The following is a 22,423-nucleotide window of genomic DNA, read 5'->3' as shown; positions in this document are numbered from 1 at the left end:
CATGTCATCGAAATTATACCAAACGTATGTTATCGGTTAAAATACCATGTCATCGAAATTACACCAAACGTATGTTATCGGTTAAAATACCATGTCATCGAAATTATACCAAACGTATGTTAAGTTGCAACGAGGGATGTGTGAAAAAAAAAGAACACAGCATGAAGACGAAATATATTTGCAGTAATCATGGGATACTTGCGTTCCCCTCCCTCAGTTACTATTTTCAGTTTTTATATAAAGAAATAACATTTTGGTTATAAGTAAAAAATCCAGTCCATGATAGCATAAGGAAAATGCAAGTGAAGGGCATGAAAACTAACCCAAATGTTTTGCGGGTCGTGACTAGTGATAAAATAATAAAATATATATTTCTTGCACAAGAATGTTTACAACCCCCCCCCCCCAAAAAAAACAAACAAACACGAATTATAAACATAGAAGATTTCGCCAAGCTATATCCACCAGATGGCGCACCAAACTTGGATAAACTGTGTAAAACTCCGTTCAGTGAAAAAAAAAAAGTCTACAAGTTTATTTAATGTGCTTCCATGTTTAACTATTACCGAAAAAGTAGTTTACATTACAAATTAATGAATGCAAGTATTTACATCAGCCTAATTGTTAATTAATATATATATTTTTTAATGTATAGACCTTTACGTTATCTCAACAATCGTAGACAGACAGTCGTCAGACATATTATTCTAAGCCTTCATTATGATGTTAACGCCTTTTTTCAAGCTGGAAAAACATGATTATAATTTATTATACGTTTCATTAGTATATATTAGGCCAAGTTTTGATGAGAAGTATTATTTATTATATTTTTAACTGTGTTTAACGTAAACTGGAATTTATTACTAGACATTTCTATTAAGGAAAATAAAATAACGACCTATATCTCCGGAATGTATCTTTATTGGCTCAGTATTTGGCTATTACAGCTTCATTAGGAGCTAACAATATCTTACAAACTCACTAATCCAGTTGAAACTAAATTGGAACACTGTTATCTGTTAATCGGACAATAATAGACGTGTGTTAAAAGTTAAGATTATATTAAAATAATATCAGACATTCTTGAATTTAAATTGTTGAAACAAGCCGAACCAACAATGGTAAATAAACAGTATGTGTAAATCAACAGGTGAAGAAATAAAACTGCAGGATTTAGAATATGACACGCCATGTATATAAAAATAAAATACATGTTCACACTTGTGTTCATAAGTATTTTTTTATAGATATTTGTATTATTTCATCCTATTATATTAATACACACACACATTAAAATTAAGAAAAAAAATATTATTCAAAGAAATGTATCCAAAAGATAACAAAGTGATAAGTAAAACAGACAAGTTCCCTTGACCCATGAAGACTCACCCATTAAAACAGAGCAAAAATACTTTTATTTGAAGATTATGTTTTCCTAAGCTGTCTGCTATATACGAATTGTTGTGTATAGAATAAAATAAATAAAATAGGAATTTACCATTCACGTGAAATATATTTTTTTTCTCCAACAACCATGTATACAACAGGATACTAAAGCAATTGTTTCGCCATCTGTTGGCGTTATTTAAAAAAACAAATAATTGCGAAGCTCGTCACTAGATGTAACGTACAGTACTACTCATTATATAAATATGTATATATTTGTGTTTTACAGAAAAAAGTGCTTGCTACTGAAACACAAACTTGTGTGAAAAAACATTTTGTTGAAGAAGCTACCGCATTTGATTAATTGTTGTTTAAGACTCATAACGTAGGTAAATTAATAGGTAGAGTTATAAACGGATTTTTCTCTACGTTAAAATACTTTTATTGCGAGCTTTTGGACTTCTTACCGGAGCCTTCATCGGGCAACAATGCGTTGAGCGAAAAAATTCGTTAAACTAGATACATATTTTGAAGCAGCGTTCCACAGTTTAACGATTTTTTTCGCTCAGAGTATTGTTGCCCGATCAAGGTTCCTGTAAGAGGGCCGAAAGCTCGCAATAAAAGTATTTTTAACGTCGAGAAAAGTCCATTTATAATTTTACGCATTTGATTCACTTAATACATAGTTATAGTCAGTCTTGACTTGTTATTAGTAAATCATATTAGTGAACATCTTTATAATAAAGCACTACGATTTTATTTAGGGTTAAGCTTAAAATGAACGACGAGGTAGAAAGTATGGTATTACATAAACTGAAGGCCACTTTCTTAATTTCGATTTTGGGTAACCAGAGGCACGTATATTTAGTTTTTTAAAATTCAACGGAATAGGTATTATATGATATTTAATATTATATCTCTAATATGTATTACTGCATCAAATGTAGCTCAAAGCTACTCAATGGGCTATCGTTACACTGTTCACCGTGGGAATTGAGCTCCGGATTTTAGCGTTGTAAGGTCATAAACTTATGGTTGACCAACAGGAACACTTTATTTAACACTAGGCTTTTTTGTTTTTCAACGTTCGATTACTGCAAAGTCAGGCGTTTTGTATTAGCATTTGATTAACGGATTCTACAATTAGAGTTATGATGGAAACTAATTTTTCTATAAATTCCTCAAAGAAAAATCGTTATTTATACTTGAAAGAGAAAGTAAACACCAACAACATCAGTCGTGCGCTAATTAGTTTATTGGAAAAATCTGCCCAGACGTTACTGTAATACTTATGCTTCTTCATAAAATATACATTTCACACTGTGATGCCCCCCAGTGGTATGTCTGCGGACTTACAACGCTAGAAACCGGGTTTCGATACCCGTTGTGTAGCTTTGTGCTTAATTCCAAACAGACAAACAAACACACTGTGATTGAAAGTTCTCGTAAATTCAGTCTCAATGAAAAAGCGATTTTGTCAGGAAAACCAAAATAAAATAACAGAGAGTGTATTTGATAATTACTATCGCAACTGATTTGTTTCCATATATTATTATACAATTCTATTGTTACAGTCTGTCTGATTTATTTTCTAATATTAAAAATAATTCAGTATCACCTAAAATAAAAATCTATAATAACTGCTTTCCTTGTAAGATAATATCCAGTTAATTGAACAACATTTCTTGTTTGATTGTTGTGAGTAATGCACTAAAACGTTTGTTCCCTCAAGTGATGTGAGTTTTGTACTGTTAAAAACCCTTTATTTTTTATCCGTAAAACCCTTACACACCTTAGGCCTAATTCAGGTTACACTTCTTCACTGCAGGTTTTGTGCAGTTAAAAACCTTTTATTTTTAATCCGTAAAACCCTTACACACCTTAGGCCTAATTTAAGTCCCACTTCTTCACTTCAGGATTCGCTTGATGTCGACTTGAAACGGAAACTCGTCGTGCTATATTTGTTTGTACGAAGTTCGCAGTTTGTTAATATTTTTTATTGTATGTAATTTGTACGAGATGTCTTCATTGCCCTGACGAAAGACTAGAATTAAGTCTTATTTTAGATCATTCAGCAAGTCTTGCCTCAGGAATTCTGAGAAAAAACAACAAAAAACTCCATCATGTTAACAGCTATATCACCAAAAGTTCAAAGGTCAAATGATAAAATAAGGAATTTAAGTATTAGTACAAGGATTAACTAGCAATTTTTCTGTTTTTGGCAACTTCTGAATATTTTGCCGGTAATAACATATTTTAAATTGTGTTAAGTATAAATGTAGATTTGTATGATAACAAAAACTTTACTTCACAACATGTAGCGTTGGTAAGCAACAATTAGGTTCAATGGTTGGTAAGAAATGAGTAAAGTATAGAATTTGTAAGAAACGAGTAAGTTGTAGCTTTTGTAAAGAACGAATAAGTTGTGGCTTTGGTAAGAAACGAGTAAGCTGTAGCTTTGGTAAAGAACGAAAAAGTTGTGCCGTTGGTAAGAACCGAATAAGCTGTAGCTTTGGTAAAAAAAGAATAAGTTGTGGCGTTGGTAAGAAACGAGTAAGTTGTAGTGTTTATAAGAAACAAAAAAGCTGTAGTTTTGGGAAGGAACAAGTACGCTGTTGCATTAGTAAGAAACAAGTAAGCTAAAACGTTGATAAAATAAGAAACTAGTAAGTCGATGCCTTGGTAAGAAACAAGAGGCTGTAGCATTGGTAAGAAAACTGTATTTCTGCAGTTTAGGTTATTTTTTAAGGGGATTCGACCACTCATCAACAGTTGAAATTAATACGTGAATATTTCTGTAGCTGTAAATATTGTTACGTCTCTGGTCGTTTTTTTTTTTTTGTAGGAATTCCTTCCGAGAAACTTCAACGATACAAGTCTTTTCTTAAATAAAACTAGTTTATTCTTTCTAAATTCAACTTTGCAATACACTTAATTTTCACAGTCACTTTAACTTAAACACACGCTATAATTCACAACGAACGATTCACGCGCTTTATTTACTACCGCGCTTGACTCAATTGTCCGTCTCTATCTCTGCCTGTCTGCAATTATCTATGTCTATCAGTCTATGCCGTCACTTCTCGCCGGTCTTATATATACAGAATAGAGGGTGTCTCGAGCCTTCAGGAACCTTCTAGATACTCATTACGTGTTACCAGAGTGACTTCCGCTTTCGTAACAATATGTTAAGTTTGGAATGCTTTCCTTACTTGAGATCAGTAATCCTTAGAATTGAGATAAGTGATCTTCAGACCTGAGGTCAATAATTCTTAGAAGTTTTGAAAAGCCACTATCTGACTGTTAATTTCTAGCCTTAAATAAAGTCTTGTAGTGTTAATTGAGGTAACTTTAATGTTATCAACATATTTGTTTTTTCATTAAATGATCATTAATTTATATAATTATAATAGTAGGTAAATATATGATACCGCGTTAAGTGCTCTAAAAGTAAATTAATAGCCATTATTGCGGAAGAAAGAAAGTAAAAGTTTCAAGACTTGATGTTCCTTAATAGGGCCTTATTTTCAATAAATGAATATCCGTTTCATCTAATTTTTGTTTCTTAATTATTCTTTTAATGATGACAAAACTTCGCTTTATAATAGATGCTTTTTTCAATAGGATAAATTTAGTTTCATGTTACTGTAGTAATTATTTTTTTATACCAACCATTAATGCTAACTAATCTTTGTCTCAAGGGATGGTTATTTTCTAATCTCGAATTTCATCTTTTATCAAGTTCCTTCCTATTCTCGTTATAATTTACCCCAGCTTATTATAATGGAGCTTGCGATGTATACGTCCAAAACTCGGATCTCGGAAACTACCGCACCGATCATCACCAATCATAATTGAGTAATATTTTTATAACTAGGTAGTATTTTTATGGTTGAGCAATAAATAAAACAATTGAAATTTCCACAAAAGTGATATGTTTCAGATTTAACCAATAAGAATTACAAAAAGGAGTAAGTTTCGAATATAAAACAATCAAATGGAAATCTCATGAGTGTTGCAACAGAAAAGCAAGATACTTTCATTGATTACTGCGTCTACAAAGAAATACTTCAATAAAATCTACTCTGTGATGTAATGCTGTGACAATAGCTCATTTATAAAACAAAATTTCAATAAAATCCTTTTTCTCATGGATGGTGAACATTACTGAATGTCAAGTATGAGTACATTGTTGTAGAACTGTCAGAAAATTCCAGAAAAGGCCGCAGGCCTAATAGCCTTCCGCAGGAATTAGTAGTCATACCTGGGAGGGCGGGTATTTCTGTTAGTATAAACAACAGCTTATGAGATTAAGTTAGAACTGCATATTTTCATAGCTTTTAGTTACAATTTTCAAGGTTTTTGTCTTGTTTCTACCTTGTTTCCTTACTTTTTGTTGCTCACATTCATACTTCCTTACTTTAAAAATATTTTATACTTATCTCATTGCTTTTTTGTACTAAGTCTCGAGAGTGACTGGGCTCTAGGCCTATCCTTCTCGTAGCTTTTCTTGGTGCTAAGTCTCGAGAGTGACTGGGCTCTAGGCCTATCCTTCTCGTAGCTTTTCTTGGTGCTAAGTCTCCAGAGTGACTGGGCTATAGGCTTATCCTTCTCGTAGCTTTTCTTAGAGCTATCTCTCGACTTTTGGTGATATATTTGCTAGAGTTTTCTTGTATCTAGCCAAGGTCGTAGCTTTTTCTTTGGCTGGATTAATGGCTAAGGCTTGTTTCGCATATTCAGTATTACTGTTTCTAACCTTATCTCTATTCTTGCAGTAATGCTCTCTTCAATGGGACAAAGACTTTTTAAGGTTATCAACATAAGATTTTCTCATTTTTTCTCGTTTTGTTTTCTTGAAAGGCATATTTTAAAAATCGCACCATTTCAAGTACAACTTTGGATGTCCATAGGCCACACTTAGTTTGAAAACAATGCAAAGGTAAATTATACAGCTTATCATTCTTGTTTTCAATCTATAGCACTTGAGCAAAGCCGTGTCAAACTTTGGCAACGGTAGCGTTCATCTTCACCTGGGAGACTCATGTCTTAGACACCAATTGTTACGATAGTATTGCTTTGTTCCAAAAAAAAAAAAATCTAGAGTCAGTTAAATAGAACTGTAAAGTTCACTTTCAAAGGTTAGATCATAATTAGAACCCATATCTGGGGAATCTACATAGTCCACGTTTTTTTTATATCTAGCTGTTACAGCTGCAGGCGTATGTGTATAAGCAATCATACACCCACATGTGATATGAGGGCGGATTGTTACCTGGTAACTCGGAGAGCGTGCTTGTAATATTAGAATATGGCTACTTGTGTATAGTTAGCTCGTTAGTAGTGTTGCAAAATGGTTATTGTTATTTACCAAGCTTATAAGTAAAACTAATAAAAAACGCTTTTAGCCAAGGTAGCGTAATTCAATCATGTGCATTTAGATTTGTATAAGGTTAAGGTAAAAGAGACTTATGCATTTCCAACAACGTCAGATTGACAAATTTGTTTTTGTGAAATTTTTGTTTTTACTATATCGACTTTCTCATGTGCTTTGGTGACTTGTCACTCAGTAGTTGGTTTGTTTATTACTTAACAGTATGTGAATAGTGCTTATAAAGTTTTGTTTATATGTTGTTTGCAGTGTGTTTGAGATTTTAATTTGTATTGTACATCTGGCCAATTCCTACTATAAGTACTACTGTAGTTATGACAATATGTTGTATTATATTAATGTATAATAGGTGGTATTTTTACCTCACTATTTTACATAGTATTCTATCTCGTTATAACAGGGTATTAAGTTTATTATTGCTTTATAAACATAGATATTATTTTCCATAGTAAGTGAGCAAATTGTGCATTCTGTTAATTTAATTTTTCTACTTTTAAGGGTTTTTGTTTAGAAAATTTTGAGCTAACATTAAATTTGTTGCGTTTAAAATGATCAAGTGTACAAAAACGTTGTTTATTCAACCATTTTATGGTGATTATGTGGCAGAACTGTCTAGAAGACAGTTTAATAATTTAAATTAAACCATATGAATTACAGTTATAACCAATGACAGCCAAACGTTTCACAGCCACAACCAATAAGAGCCACACTTTTCATAGTTACAACCAATAAGAGCCAAACTTTTCACACCCACAATCAATGACAGCCAAACATTTCATTGATTTACAGAACTGATAAAACACGTAAAAAGAGGAACAGACTTTAATATATATGTTTCCCTGGTGTTGTTTAGTTAGTATTTTTTAGTGAAATAACTTTAGTTAGTGAACAATCACGTCAAGTGAAACAAACTGTTAGAAGACTTTATATCAGAGGAATCAGTTTCCACTGTTTCATGGGTTTGCTTCAGCCATACGTTGTCAATTTGACACTAACGAGGACACACGAATCAAACCATTTTCTCTAACATCAAGATTTCTAACAATTTGTTCCATTTATTATTATTTTTTTATGAATCGGGTTCATTATCGCTCAACTTCACAGTAATTATTCTATAGAAATCAATACATTTTTCCTGTTTACGCCGTTGCTTTAGTAGGGAGATTTCTTGGTGTACTACAGAATAACAAATTGAGATTAAAGCGTTCATAAATATTTGATTTTATAGATTTAGAAACGACATCACCCAATGATAAATAACTTCTATGTATTCGAGGTACTATAAACCATGATAGCAAGCTAGATACATCACCCACTGATGATTAACTTCAGTGTATTAAAGGTACCACAAACCACAATAGCAAGCTTGATACGTCACTCACTGATGACTAGCTTCTATGTATTCGAGGTACCACAAAACAAACCACGATAGCAGGCTTGGTACATCATCCACTGATGAATAACCACTATGTATTAGAGGTACCACACATCACGATAGCAAGCTAGATACATCATCCACTGATGAATAACCTCTATGTATTAGAGGTACCACACATCACGATAGCAAGCTAGTTACATCACCCACTGATGAATAACCTCTATGTATTAGAGGTACCACACATCACGATAGCAAGCTTGTTACATCACCCACTGATGAATAACTTCTGTGTATTAGAGGTACCACACACTACGATAACAAGTTAGATACATTATACACTGATGAATAACTTCTATGTATTAGAGATACCACAAACCATGATACCAAACTATATAGATCATCCACTGATAAATAACTTCTGTGTATTAGAGGTACCACACACCACTATACCAAGCTAGATACATTTTTAAAATATTTTTTGGGGATAAAAGTAAAGAAGAATCACATTTTATCAAATACTTTATTAACAACTTTTCTGAAACTGTTTTAAGCAAATAATATTCAATATTATTATGACATAACATGTATTTACAACAATCACTTTTTTTTTCTATAGAAAATTGGGTTATTTCCAGTAACAAAGGCAAACGTGCTTTTGGAAAAGTGAGTGAGATATAGTTATTTTTAAGTTCCAGTATCATGTTTAGGATATTCCAGATTTTCATAACGGTTGGGAATCTCACACAGAAATAACTACAAAGTTTTCTTCTACAAGCAAGTGTGATCGTTTAGATATGAGAGCGAATGTAATGATGTTGAGAAGTCTAGATTAGGCCTTATGAACACTACAGTTAGTTTGGGTTTTCACATAAGTAAATTTTTTACACTATAGGATTATGTTTTAGGTATAAAAACGTGTGCTTTAACTTATTTGTGTTCCAGCGGAATGGTTTTTTCAACAATAACTTGGATGAGTAAGCACATTATTTTTTTTTATCTTTATATAGATGGTACCAAAAACAGGGTTCCACAAAGAGTACACTTTTAAATCACATAACCACATAAAAACGTGGAATAACTTACAATTTAACAATATCAAACCATACCAAATAGATCACACAATTTAGACAATAATTATTCCAAAAGTAATATTATAGTGTTATTAGTTTTATGATAGTTTTTCATTAATTCACGTTATTATAATTATTCTATTTACGAAGTGTTTGGTCCTACTCTTGGTGCAACGTTATTTTCACACAATAAGCTCATTAAAATATGATCCAATATACAATATAAAGATCGCTGTACTTTTCCATTCGATATGTTAAAATTCTCTAAATGGAAAGAAAAGGTATTCAATCAATCATCTAGATGTTATATATGACGACCATACATACGACCAAGCTTAAGACAAGGTACAGTAAATCTGTTAAACATGTTTAGATACAGCAAAGTCAAACACTTATCTTTAACATCACTTAGTCGTATGAACGTCTTAAGACTTAGTCAAACATTTATTTCAACAGATGACTTGGTCGTGTGGGTATTTTATTTAGCCGTAGTTTCGTTTCTTCCACCATTAAGTGGAAAATGTGACAATCCAATTAATTTTGTCTAAACTCGTAATTTTTCTACTGTATCACATTTAATAGAGGGGAAAGACGAATACAAAGGCGTGCAGGTGTTCCTGACGACTGTCTTCTTCTGTATTTAGTCCAGTCACGGGGTCGCTGATGTATGGTAACAACGGAGAGAATCTCTGTGTAAAATCATAGGTATTCTACTATATCACATTTAATAGAGGGGAAAGACGAAGACAAAGGTGTGCAGACGTCCCTGACGCCTGTTCTCTGCTGTGTTTGGTCAGTCACGAGATCGCTGAAATATGGTAACAACGGAGAGAACCTCTGAGAATTAACTCCTCTATCGTGTATTACGGAAGCACTGACTTCACCATCTGTAAAGCTAGAGGGCGCTGCGTTCGAACGTAGCGCTCCAAAGCTTTTCGCTCGCCGGCTAATACTTACTCTAATTTGCCGATAGGAGTCGCTCTCTGTAATGAAGAAGAAAGACATATGTTATACTGTATATGGTACTTGCTAATATAATTGTATTTTTTTTTCTAGGCTAAACCTGTGATAGACTAGATTAATGACGAACTATATCCGCAGATTACACACGATACGATCACAAACACATTTCAGAATTTCTTCTGATTCTTGCAATTTTAGAAGGAGAAAAAAACGTGGATCCATTACCATGGTAGTGCTGGTCTTCAACGGTTTTTCCACTTCTATTCCAATAATCAGCTTAACAAAATACGTAATCTTATCTGGTTAAATGTTAGAAGAAAGTAAAACAAAGAATGATAATAAATTATCAAATATATGTTAATATTTCAGTTATAAATCTCTTACCTTCCGAAATATTTCCATTTGCACACCTATCAGTGTCTTCTTCAAACGATGATGAATCGCTTTTCATCAACGCCCTCTTGTGGTAGTTTGTGATAGCTCTAGCGTATGACGTATCGTCAGATTCCAAAGGTACGTCCTTGATTTGGAGATGTTTATGATAGTTCGTTATGGCTTTAGCGTACGACGTATCGTCAGATTCAACAGCTACATCATTTATTTGGAAATATTTAGGGTAGTTTGTTATGGCTTTGGCGTACGGCGTATTGTCAGATTCTACGGGTCCATCGTTGATTTTGACTGACAGATGCCTATGTGATTCAGAAGATTCGCTGCTACTATCTGAATCCATATATCTAATCACTTGGTCCATGAAAGACAAGGGACACAGATGGCTGAGAGAGGAACCACAAACTTGAATGTCTTTACCCTCGGCAAATGGCGACTCTGTATCAGAATCTGAACCTTTTCTGCTGCTTTCAGAACTCTCCTCTTCAGCAGGAAGAGCAAATTCTACCTTAAAAGATACCGACGAAAGTTTTCTGTAAAAAAAAAAAAAAGAAGAAAATTATTAGTGTTATCTTTCTCGATCTTAACGTAAAATTTTCTATTGGTAAAATAAAAAAAAAGCACTAAATGTATAAACCAATTTCTGATTTTGTTGTGAACCAATTTTGGGAAAGTTCATCCTCTGGAAGTTAAAGTAATACTACATAAAAATAAATCAGTTTTCCTCATTTTACTGCGTATGAAAAATATAAACATGGAAACTTAATGACAAAATTATAATTTAACGATTTTAGGAAATCTTACCTTCGAGAATGCTGGTCACTGAAGGTTTCATCTAGGCCTTCTTCTGGCGATGGAGACCTAGAAATCACAGTAACCTCTCTGTGTTGGCGAAGACTTGGAACTATAACTGTTCGAGAGAAATGAAAACAATTATGGAAACCTAGAAATCACAGTAACCTCTCTATGTTGGCGAAGATTTGGAACTATAACTGTTCGAGAGAAATGACAACAATTATGGAAACCTAGAAATCACAGTGACCTCTCTATGTTGGCGAAGACTTGGAACTATAACTGTTCGAGAGAAATGACAACAATTATGCGGTTAAAATGCGTTTAATAACGAGTGACGTAATAATTAGGATTTAAGAAATTTCGAAGGAGGAGGATCTACTGGATTTGGTGAAACAATAAAGAAAACAAACAACTCGTCCCAAATTTTTATATCAATGAAATATCACGTAGTTTTACTAAGTTTTAACAACAACTGTATCGTAGAATCTTCTGGACTTAGGGTCAACTGCTGTTTGATGATGGTGAAGTTTTTAACACGATGGAACCAAACAGCAACAACAGAATAATGGTTGGAGACGGCTTGAATGGGTAATGAAGAAAAACTTTAATATAAGTTTAACATAACAGCAAATGTACAACGTTTCGACAAGGTTTTGTCATCATCATCATTTTTCTTCATTACCAATTCAAGCCGTCTCCAACCATTATTAGTCTCAAAGTGGGTTCCTCGTCATCGAATTTGAACAACAGCAGAAGTAAAACGAAGATGAGGCCCTCAGTGGTTAAAATCAGGTTTCGATACCCGTGGTAGGCAGAGCAAAGATAACATATTTCTTACTTTTGTGTTTAACAACAACCATACCAAAAAGAAGGAAAAAAAACACACACACAGATGATTCTACGATACCATTTGCTCCTGTTATGTTACAACAAATATTAACAGTTACTATAAAAATACAGTTAACTTACGTTACAGTTATATAATTAATAGTATCATAAGAGAAAAAAGACAATGCATAGAAGCCTGATTTCATATGCTTTTAACTGTAAAATGTATATCCCACATGAATATAGACATAGTTTTTGATTCCTGCAGTTATAGAATATGTAATTTATTCTGTAAGTGGAATTTACTTGTTGATTCTGTAAATAAATAAATAAATAATCGATTGGTGCCCCATTATGCACTTATTAGATCTATAACCACCGTATTAATAACGATAATGTAATAAGTGCGTAATAGGGCGTCAATCGATTATTTATTTATTTACAGAATCGACAAGTAAATTCCACTTATTAAATTATCGTTTTAAACACAGTGGTTATGGTTGATGCTCCATTACACACTTATTACATTGAAATTATAAAGTAATTAGATATGATCGACGTTCCATAACACAATTATTACATTATCGTTGTTAATAAACTAGATGTGATGGACGCCCCATTACACAATTATTACATTATCGTTATTAATAAACTAGATGTGATTGACGCCCCATTACACAGTTATTACATTATCGTTATAAATACACTAGATATGATTGACGCCCTATTACACAATTATTACATTATCCTTATAAATACATTAGATATGACTGACGCCACATTACACAATTATTACATTATCGTTATAAATACACTAGATATTGACGCCACATTACACAATTATTACATTATCGTTATTAATAAACTAGATGTGATTGACGCCCCATTACACAGTTATTACATTATCCTTATAAATATACTAGATATGATTGACGCCTTACTACACAATTATTACATTATCCTTATAAATACATTAGATATGACTGACGCCACATTACACAATTATTACATTATCCTTATTAATAAACTAGATGTGATTGACGCCCCATTACACAATTATTACATTATCGTTATTAATAAACTAGATGTGATTGACGCTCCATTACACAATTATTACATTATAGTTATAAATACACTAGATATGTTTGACGCCCTATTACACACCTTGGATATCTTCACAGTTTCCATCAGAGGAGTTTTCTGGTATTGGTGACGTCACTCCATGAGTGATAACAATCACTGGTTCTTCCATCTCCTTTAGACGTGCGATTAAAGTTTGTAGTTGAAAGGTTTTCTGTAACGTAAGTAATTTTGCTAATTAACCGTTTATCATCTCATGTTATTAAAATATTATGTCTCGTGTTTCCACTGAAGAAATAACGAGCGTTTTTGAATTGTTTATCCATGACCAGCAGCATCTAATGGACGATAATCTACTTTCTGGGTCAGTTGTAGCATGTACCACGTGCTCTAGTGGAAGATATCTGTGTAAAACTTAATATACTGCTTGGGTCAGTTGGGGCATATACCACGTGTTCTAGTGGACGATATCTGTGTAAAACTTAATCTACTGCTTGGGTCAGTTGGGGCATGTACCACGTGTTCTAGTGGACGGTATCTGTGTAAAACTTAATCTTCTGCTTAGGTCAGTTGGGGCATGTACCACGTGCTCTAGTGGACGATATCTGTGTACAACTTAATCTTCTGCTTAGGTCAGTTGGGGCATGTACCACGTGCTCTAGTGGACGGTATGGGTGTACAACTTAATCTTCTGCCTGGGTCAGTTGGAACATGTATCACGTGCTCTGACGTCAGAGTGGAAACTAGACCATTATGAAATAAGAAAAGCAAGTTTATCTTTTCAATTTCACAATAATATCAGAAAGGGGTCTTGAAAGCTGTATCACGTAATGTTTCCCATAATGATTACAAACTCTGGATATAAATACAAACGCGTGAAGTAATGTTACAGGTAAAAACAGCTCAGCGGAAGTAAAATAATGAAAAGTTGGATTTAAGATTTTATTATATTTCTTTAAAAAATGTGTAGATAATAAATATGGTATAAATTATGATCTTTTTAATATAGGATGGTGACGTTGGCATCACATCTTTTATCCTTAGTAATGTAGAATCGAAAGGAATAGACCTCAGAAAACATTTTATCGGTAATTGATTTTTAATGTTAAAATATCATTTGACAATCGTTTCTTAGTGTATAATGATAAAAAAGGTGAGTACAACTGACGTCTTTAAGTACTAACCTCTTCCAATTTCTGTCTGTTTCGATAATTTTCGTCTTGAAGAAGTCTGATTTGACTTTGTAATTCAAAATCCTCTGAGCTTCTTCGAGACTTCTTGAAGGGCTTTAAAGTAGCTCTTACGCGCCTGTCTCCCGCGTTCGGGTTCCGTTTGAGTTCAACAAGCTAAAAGATCAAAAAGAAGAAAGAATCTGAACCTTTTATTTTGTGAATAGCATGAAGATTTAATTTCATAAAGTCGATATGAATTGTAGTAAACATGAAATAAATAAATAAAAAAACAATAACAACAAAAAACAAACAAACAAACAAGTGAAAATGTAAGAAATAACGTCCGAAAGAGCACCAAAATGATAGAACTACAATATTTCTGGCATAACAAACGTGGGTGTCTGTAGGGAGAAATTAGAATCAGATATTGCGAAGAGCTAGTCAAGAAAATGATATATATTCTTTTAACAAGTAAGAGCTAGTCAACAGTATGATGTATATATTTTAACAAGTGAGAGCTAGTCAGCAGTAAGATATATATTTTTAACAAGTGAGAGCTAGTCAACAGTAAGATATGTATTCTTTTAATAAATAAGAGCTAGTCAACAGTAAGATATGTATTCTTTTAATAAATAAGAGCTAGTCAACAGTAAGATATATATTCTCTTAATAAATAAGAGCTAGTCAACGGTAAGATACATACTCTTTTAACAAATGTTGTTTACTGATGTATCACTAGAGAAGCGATTGAGTATTATCATACAGGTTTGCTCGTTAACTCTAGCCCATACAGTATTTTCTCGTTAACTCTAGCCCATACAGTATTTCCTAGTTAACTCTAGCCCGTACTGTACTTCCTCGTTAACTCTAGCTGAAACAGTACTTCCTCGTTAACTGTAACTCCAACAGTACTTCCTCCTTAAGTCTAGCCCGCACTGTATTCCTTGTTAACTCTAACTCAAACAGTACTTCCTCGTTAAATCTAACAGCACTTCCTCGTTAACTCAATCAATACTTCCTCGTTAACTCAAAGTGCACTTACTCGTTAACTCTAGCCCACACTGTACTTCCTCGTTAACTCTAGCTCAAACATACTTTCTTGTTAACATAAGTTCAAACTGTACGTATTCGTTTAACTGTTTATTAAATTCTGAAGAGTATTTAGTAGTAAATTTAATATAAAACAACTGCTTATTAAGATAATGTACGGGAAACATTACAGAATGAAATTACTTTAAAACGTATCTATTCATAGCAAATAAAAAAACTCATGGCAGAGATTGAAAATTGGGTAAAAGTAGTAAAATTGTGTAAATTCAATAGTATATAGTTTTAAAAGTATTTTAGCCAACGTAACCATTATGGAAAGAAATACAAGACTTGCCCTCACCAGTCTCACCTTGGGCACGAATACCAAACACAAAGTAGTGGTGGAGCAGAAGATGATGAAGATGGAGATGATGATAAAGGCAGCGTCCTGTTGTTCTCTGAGAACGAAGGATATGGCAGCTCCAATGACACACATAATGACCGCATTGTACACACTCATTCCGATGTACTTGGAATCATTTAGAGCGGGAATACTTACGTGCCGAGTTTCCCATGCCAAAAAACAGCCAAAAGCCTGTAAAGGAACGAAAACGCGATTTGGAAAGGTGTAAGATAAAAATAGTAAAGTCAAGGAATTGTACATACGTATTTAATTTTTACATAAACATGGAATTACTAAAATTTAAATATTCTGTAGGCGCGTTTATTACACAGATTTCATCATCTCTTAAAGATGTGTTCATCAAATAGATGGCTGTTAATTACAAGTAAACAACAGTACCTGTGAGTGAAATATGATCTAGGTACTCAAGACTTATAGAAATATTAATAATGGTTGGAGACGGCTTGAATGGGTAATGAAGAAAAACTTTAATATAAGTTTAACATAACCGCAAATGTAGAACGTTTCGACAAGGTTTTGTCATTATCAGGTACGTCATCGAATTTGAATTACAGAAATATTATTTGCCAGTTCCTTTCATGCAGATAGAAATCAATATACGTTTAAGTGCCAATTAAACAGTATAACTGTAGTCGATATTTTTAAACACACTACGTTTTAAACTAGACGTATTTCCGCAGGGTCCCAGAAACTATTCTGTTTCAAGAGTAAATAAAATCAAAATTAAGAATGACAAATAATTTTATTTCTTGCTTTTGAAGTTCACATGTCATTCTGCGTTGTAGCCTACAGAGTGTATAATTCTTCTCGTAATTCATGGCATGCGCACGTTTTACTGACGTCACGACAATACAAATTGCAACGTGAAGCTTCTTTTATGTGACGTCAGTTTAGTGTCTATTGACAGACAACACACTACTCTGTGGTGGTTCGAGTGATTAAAACAGGTGACCTCTGTCGGAGAAGTAAGTAAATATTATACACAATTAAACAGTACAACTGTAGGAGTTATTCCAAGTTGAATTTAAACAACAATGAAAATCTTAAATAAGAATGTAAAGTGGAATATAAAGTTTCCTGTTTACCATAAGTAACCCTTTGTAAGCGTAGATGGAACCGAGAAACACTGTCATGTTTTGACTGTTACAAAACTCCAACTCTGGTATAACGACTGAATCCTCATTTCCAGATGATGGCTGAAAAATACCAGTAAGGATTGTAAGTAAAACAATTGAAACGTTTTGTATTTTGGTGAATAATCGAGTAAACAGATAGTAACTTGAAGCTGGTAGATTTCCTTGGTAAGAAGGTGAAATTTATTTTTCTAAACATTAAAACCACAAGAGGAAGAAAAGCTTTGGATATCTGATAATTCTCAGTTCAGATTTAAATTTCCTGACAATCATCCATTTACAGCTTCATTTTACCTCGGAAATGGATGAACGGAACCAGTAATGGCTATGTTAATAAAAAAAACACATCTTGCAGTTTTTAAACATTTTACTAGACAAAGTGGTTTTAATCAACCCATTTATTGAGGTGAAACCCACATCTTACAATCCTTAAACATTTTACTAGACAAAGTTTTTTAAACCACCCACTTATTGGGGTTGAACACACATCTTACACACTTTAAACATTTTACTAAAAAAAGTTGTTTCAATTCTTCCGTTTATTGAGGTTGAAACACATGTTTTACAACCCTCACACGCTTGCTTAGAAAACATTCCAATCCAATGCATCTAATTTTAGGGGCAGAAGCACACATCTTTCAGCTATTCTATACCACCTCAATATATGAGTGGATTGAAACAACTTTGTCTAGTAAAATGTTTGAAGATTGTAAGATGTGGGTTTCACCTCAATAAATGGGTGGATTAAAACCCTTTTCCTAGTAAAATGTTTAAAGATTGTAAGATGTGGGTTACACTGCAATAAGTGGGTGAATTGAAACAACTTTGTCTAGTAAAATGTTTAAAGGCGGTAAGATGCGTGTTCCACCCCAATAGGTGGGTGGATTGAAACAACTTTGTCTAGTAAAATGTTTAAAGGCTGTAAGATGCGTGTTCCACCCCAATAGGTGGGTGGATTGAAACAACTTTGTGTAGTTAAATGTTTAAATACTGTAAGATGTTTGTTCAACCCCAATAAGTGGGTGGATTGAAACAACTTTGGCTAATTAAATGTTTAAAGACTGTAAGATATGTGTTCCACCTCAAGATATGTGTGGATTGAAACAACTTTTTCTAGTAAAATTTTTAAAGGCTGTAAGATGTGGTTTCTACCTCAAAAAGTGAGTGAATTGAGACAACATTGTCTAATAAAATAACATCAGAATCTAAAATCATCATTCTCTTTTTATTCATAGCATCAATTAACCAAAATTAAAACAGTAAAAGACAATGACATTTTTAATTAATGATAAGCTCTTCCTTGAAGAGACTTCCTCAAGAGACTTATAATTCTGCAGAGGTTTTATAAAAACGATGTAGCAGCTGCTTAGAACGTGCTAAATAATAGCATTTAAGGTGTTGTAATATTATATTCTGTTCGTGACCCTATTTTCGAGACTACTGCGGATGCTAATAAACTATTTCATGCTGTAACAATATTTTAAAAGATTTACAATTTTTCTTTAGTTTATTCAGATTTGACATTTTATTCCCTTCATAGCCTTTTCTTGCAGTTTAACTAATAAAGAAAATTATGAACTGATAAACATCCGTCATCTGACCAATGGTCTCCGAGTCTGAAAAGCAGGAGCAAGCTGACCATAGAATAATGATTTTCAACTCCTTGCTAATTTTTTTATGGGCTGTTTTCAAATGGTCAGAAGTAAGGTCTATTTTTGGTACAACTGAGTAGTCTAAATTACAAATTAACAATTATCAGTAGAACATAAATACTACCAACACAATCGCCTTCCTCAACCTAATATGATCCGGATGGAATTCAATGAGATATGGGCCAGTCACTAAGAGCAGTCTTATTACAATCAATGAAGAAAGATCAAAAACAAACTAGCTTTGCCTACCAACTGCATTCCGAGGCTGGTCTCTCGATAAAAGGGGTCAATGACCTGCCAGGTAGTTAATATGGCTATATCTATGAGGACCAGGACTCCGACGACCATAAAAAGCTTGTAGTCTTGGATGACCTAAGATGAGACATGTCGTTAAGTTGCTATACACTCTCAATATGGGAAAGGTTAATCCAAAGTAGGAAAAATACAAACATTATTTTACTTCAACGTTTATTCTAAGCTGGGGCTTTATTACTAATGAGGGTTATTTATTATCAAGCATGGGTCATCACAAGATTAGCGTAATATGCTGAAATGTAAGCTTAAACATTAAACTTGTGTAACGATTTATTAGAACAGGATATTGATGTGTACCACGTTAATCTGAGTTCTCGTTAGTGCTGGGTAAAGACATATCTCACCAAACATAATCTCCTCAAGCCATGTAAGAGCCGATTAATATGGACTTCTGAAGCTTCTAATTACAGCGAAAATGTATTTATATATTCCTATATATACGTGTATGTATCAGTGAAGGCAGTCTGTCGTTTTTTTCTATTAACCTAATAATTGATGTATAGTTTAGAAACATTAACATCAGTGTTTCAATGAAGACGGGGAAAATACTATTACAATACTATTTTGGGTACAGATTAACTACAGTAGTTAGATGAAATCGGATTATAAGCTAGTTATTATTGTTAAGTCAAGTCTAACTCCACATTATAAGCCAATAATGTAGATTAATATTGATATAAGTATCGATCAAATTATATAATATATTTACTAGAAATATAAAATAAAGATCTAGTTATTGCTTTCGAATTTCTCAATTAAAAATGTTGTCCATTACTTGTAGACACAGAAGTTAGATATTACATGTAGCTAGCATATACTTCAAACCATGGCCATCAACCATTTCGAATTAATAGCGTTTTCCCTGTGATTTTTTTAACCCTTTAGATGAGCTGATTTTTTCAAGCATAATAAATTCGTATTTCTTTCAACTGATTACAGGCACTGTGAACATCAGAGGTAAATTAAGGTTAGGTGAAGGTAAAGTTAGGGTTAGTTTAATTTGGGATTAGCTTAAATTATGATAGATTTAGGGTATACTTACATAAGGATAAAGTTACAGTTAATTTAGTTTAGGTTAAATTTAGGCGAAGGTAAAGTTAAGTCTTGTTTGTTTGTTGTTAAGCGCAAAGTTACATAAAGGGCTATATGTTCTATGTCAACCACGAGTATAGAAACCAGGGTTTTAGCTTTATAAACCTGAAGACTTACCGCCGAGTCACTGGGGGGTAAAGATAAGGATACTCTAGTCTAGGTTAAGTTATGTTAGGTGAGGTAAACTAAGGGTTAGTTTAGGCTGTTATCGGTAAATGTAAAGTTGAAGTTAGTTTACGTTAGAAACAATAAATGTAGAATTAGTGTTAATTCAAGCTAGGGGTAAATAAAAGTAAAGTTAGGACTAGATGAAAGTAGTTTTAGTCTAAATTAGTTTACATTAGGTGTTGTTATGACGTAAACATAAAATAATATCGACACATTTGTCTATAATGCAGATATTGACCCAAAATTAATCCGAATAGTTAACTAGTTTCCCTCTTTAACACAATAAGCTCGAATCACTTTTCCTCTGACTAGATACAGGTTTAAAGCTTGATAAAGCAAGCACGAGTCCATCACTATCCTCACCTTTTTATTTAACTTGATATTTGTAAAAATAGCATGGACTCTCCACGTCTTACTAAACATAGATCCAAAGGCCAGAGAAAAACCATTCATCAGGACCCATGCCCTTGCCTATAAAAGAAAGGTATGAACTACTAAAAAAGCCAATATCATATAAAACCATTAAAATATAAGGCAGTATATGAAACCATAAAATTATTTAATAGCATATAAAAAATCATCAAAACATATAACAGTATATTAAGCCATAAACGTGTTTAACATCATAAAAACCATTAAATAATTATTGGCATCCATACAAAAGTAGAAAAAGATACTGCGACGTCTAAGGACTTTATTTTAATAGTAGCTGAGACGATACATTAGTAGTTTCTTATGGTGTTTCTCACCAATTCTGTTGGAGGTAAATATACGGGAGTAGGACTAACGGTGGAGCATATTTCGGTGTGACTGGGATTCGAACCCGCGACCCTCAGATTGCGAGTCGAGTGGCCTAGCCACCTGGCCATGACGATACAATAAGCTTCTCGAATGGTGTTATTTCAGGGTGTCTATAAAGCTATGAAAATAATAAAATAAAATAATAGTAATAATATTGGGTCCACATCTTGTTTCAATTATAAAATATAATATACAACTTTAATTAAAAACCTATTTCTAAACTATAGAAACCTTTCTAATGCTATAAACTTACAACAAATTCTTTCTTTTTTCTACTCAAATTATACAGGCCTGCGATAGTTTTATTGTCTTGAAATTTTCACATGTTCCACAGTAATTTCTGTACGCTGAACCCGAAAATGATATCCATTGTTTTCCATCACGTACAGATTTTTCACAAAACATCAGATCGCAATACGTAAAAGAATGACCACAACATGTAGTTTGGAGACTAAAAGACGTAGATTTCACACACAAAAAAATCAGGACGAATGAGGATGCAGATTCGTTTGACATCAATATTCTTCCCTTTTCTTCAATTTGTTTGTATTTTTGTTAACAAACATAATAATAAAAAAAATTTTCTTTGTGGTAAACGATATTATAATTTGATCTAAGAAAGCGTTGTTTTTTCTTCTTCTCGACTTGTAAAAAATCCGTACGTAATAGAAAAAAAAACGAATATTATTTTCGAAATCTGCGTAGCTGAATTATGGAAAATCCTTTTTTAAAACCAAAACAACGTTCATGAAGTTTAAATTTGAAGGCCTATGTTATTATTTTCTTGTTCTTTTTTGTCGCGTTTTTTACGTTTCAAACGCTTGTAGTTTAGTTTCTACCTTGGATACATACTATCAACTCATACGCAGTCCTACCTTACTGCACGCATTCCATCCATTCTTTACGTACATACCATCGTCCCTCAACACATCTATACAAGTTCATCACACACTTTATTCCTTGGAAAATTGTTAAGGGTAACAGTAAACTCCTTTAGTGTATTGACCACCATTAGTTTGGCCTTCCGTTTGTTTATATAGTTAAAACAAGCTATATAACAGTTCTGTATATATTATGATATTACGTCATTAGTTCAGTTACATTACGTTTTGATGACTACTGTCTTTTATATACTACCAAGTATTGTAAATTTCTTGCTAAGCCTTATTATTATTAAAATTTCTAGAGGCTTATCGCGTTTACTTTTCGGCTTTTACAAAAGATTTAACTTTATTACTTCCTGTACCAAACTCTATGTGTTTTGTTAAAGTTAGTTAAAGTGGTAGTGTTAGAAACACCTCATGGTATTGTTACGTCTCTGCTTGTTTGATAATTTCCCGTAAAAATTCTTCCCGAGG

At 33.1% G+C, this 22,423-nt stretch overlaps 1 protein-coding gene across 3 annotated transcripts in view; it reads right to left on the bottom strand.

Annotated features, from left to right (window-relative positions):
• Positions 1 to 8,724: 8,724 nt before the first annotated feature.
• Positions 8,725 to 22,423, bottom strand: part of LOC106461330 (gamma-aminobutyric acid type B receptor subunit 2-like) — a 126,393-nt gene continuing 112,694 nt past the window's right edge. Inside the window, exons 12-20 of one of the 3 annotated variants that reach the window (XM_022388200.1) lie at positions 20,628 to 20,735; positions 18,939 to 19,061; positions 16,990 to 17,100; positions 15,842 to 16,075; positions 14,464 to 14,625; positions 13,364 to 13,493; positions 11,381 to 11,486; positions 10,571 to 11,109; positions 8,725 to 10,206 (exon numbers count right to left, since the gene is read on the bottom strand). In XM_022388200.1, coding sequence (XP_022243908.1) covers positions 9,923 to 10,206; positions 10,571 to 11,109; positions 11,381 to 11,486; positions 13,364 to 13,493; positions 14,464 to 14,625; positions 15,842 to 16,075; positions 16,990 to 17,100; positions 18,939 to 19,061; positions 20,628 to 20,735 — 1,797 coding nt within the window. In that variant the 3' untranslated portion in view covers positions 8,725 to 9,922. Of the gene's footprint in view, positions 10,207 to 10,570; positions 11,110 to 11,380; positions 11,651 to 13,363; positions 13,494 to 14,463; positions 14,626 to 15,841; positions 16,076 to 16,989; positions 17,101 to 18,938; positions 19,062 to 20,627; positions 20,736 to 22,423 lie in introns of those variants that run through there. The other 2 variants (XM_013921148.2, XM_022388201.1) reach the window with 2 other exon arrangements.

This window comes from Limulus polyphemus, unplaced genomic scaffold (genome assembly GCF_000517525.1).
Source record: "Limulus polyphemus unplaced genomic scaffold, Limulus_polyphemus-2.1.2 Scaffold935, whole genome shotgun sequence".
NCBI lineage: Eukaryota > Metazoa > Arthropoda > Merostomata > Xiphosura > Limulidae > Limulus > Limulus polyphemus.
This window is presented reverse-complemented; position numbering and strand designations above follow the sequence as displayed.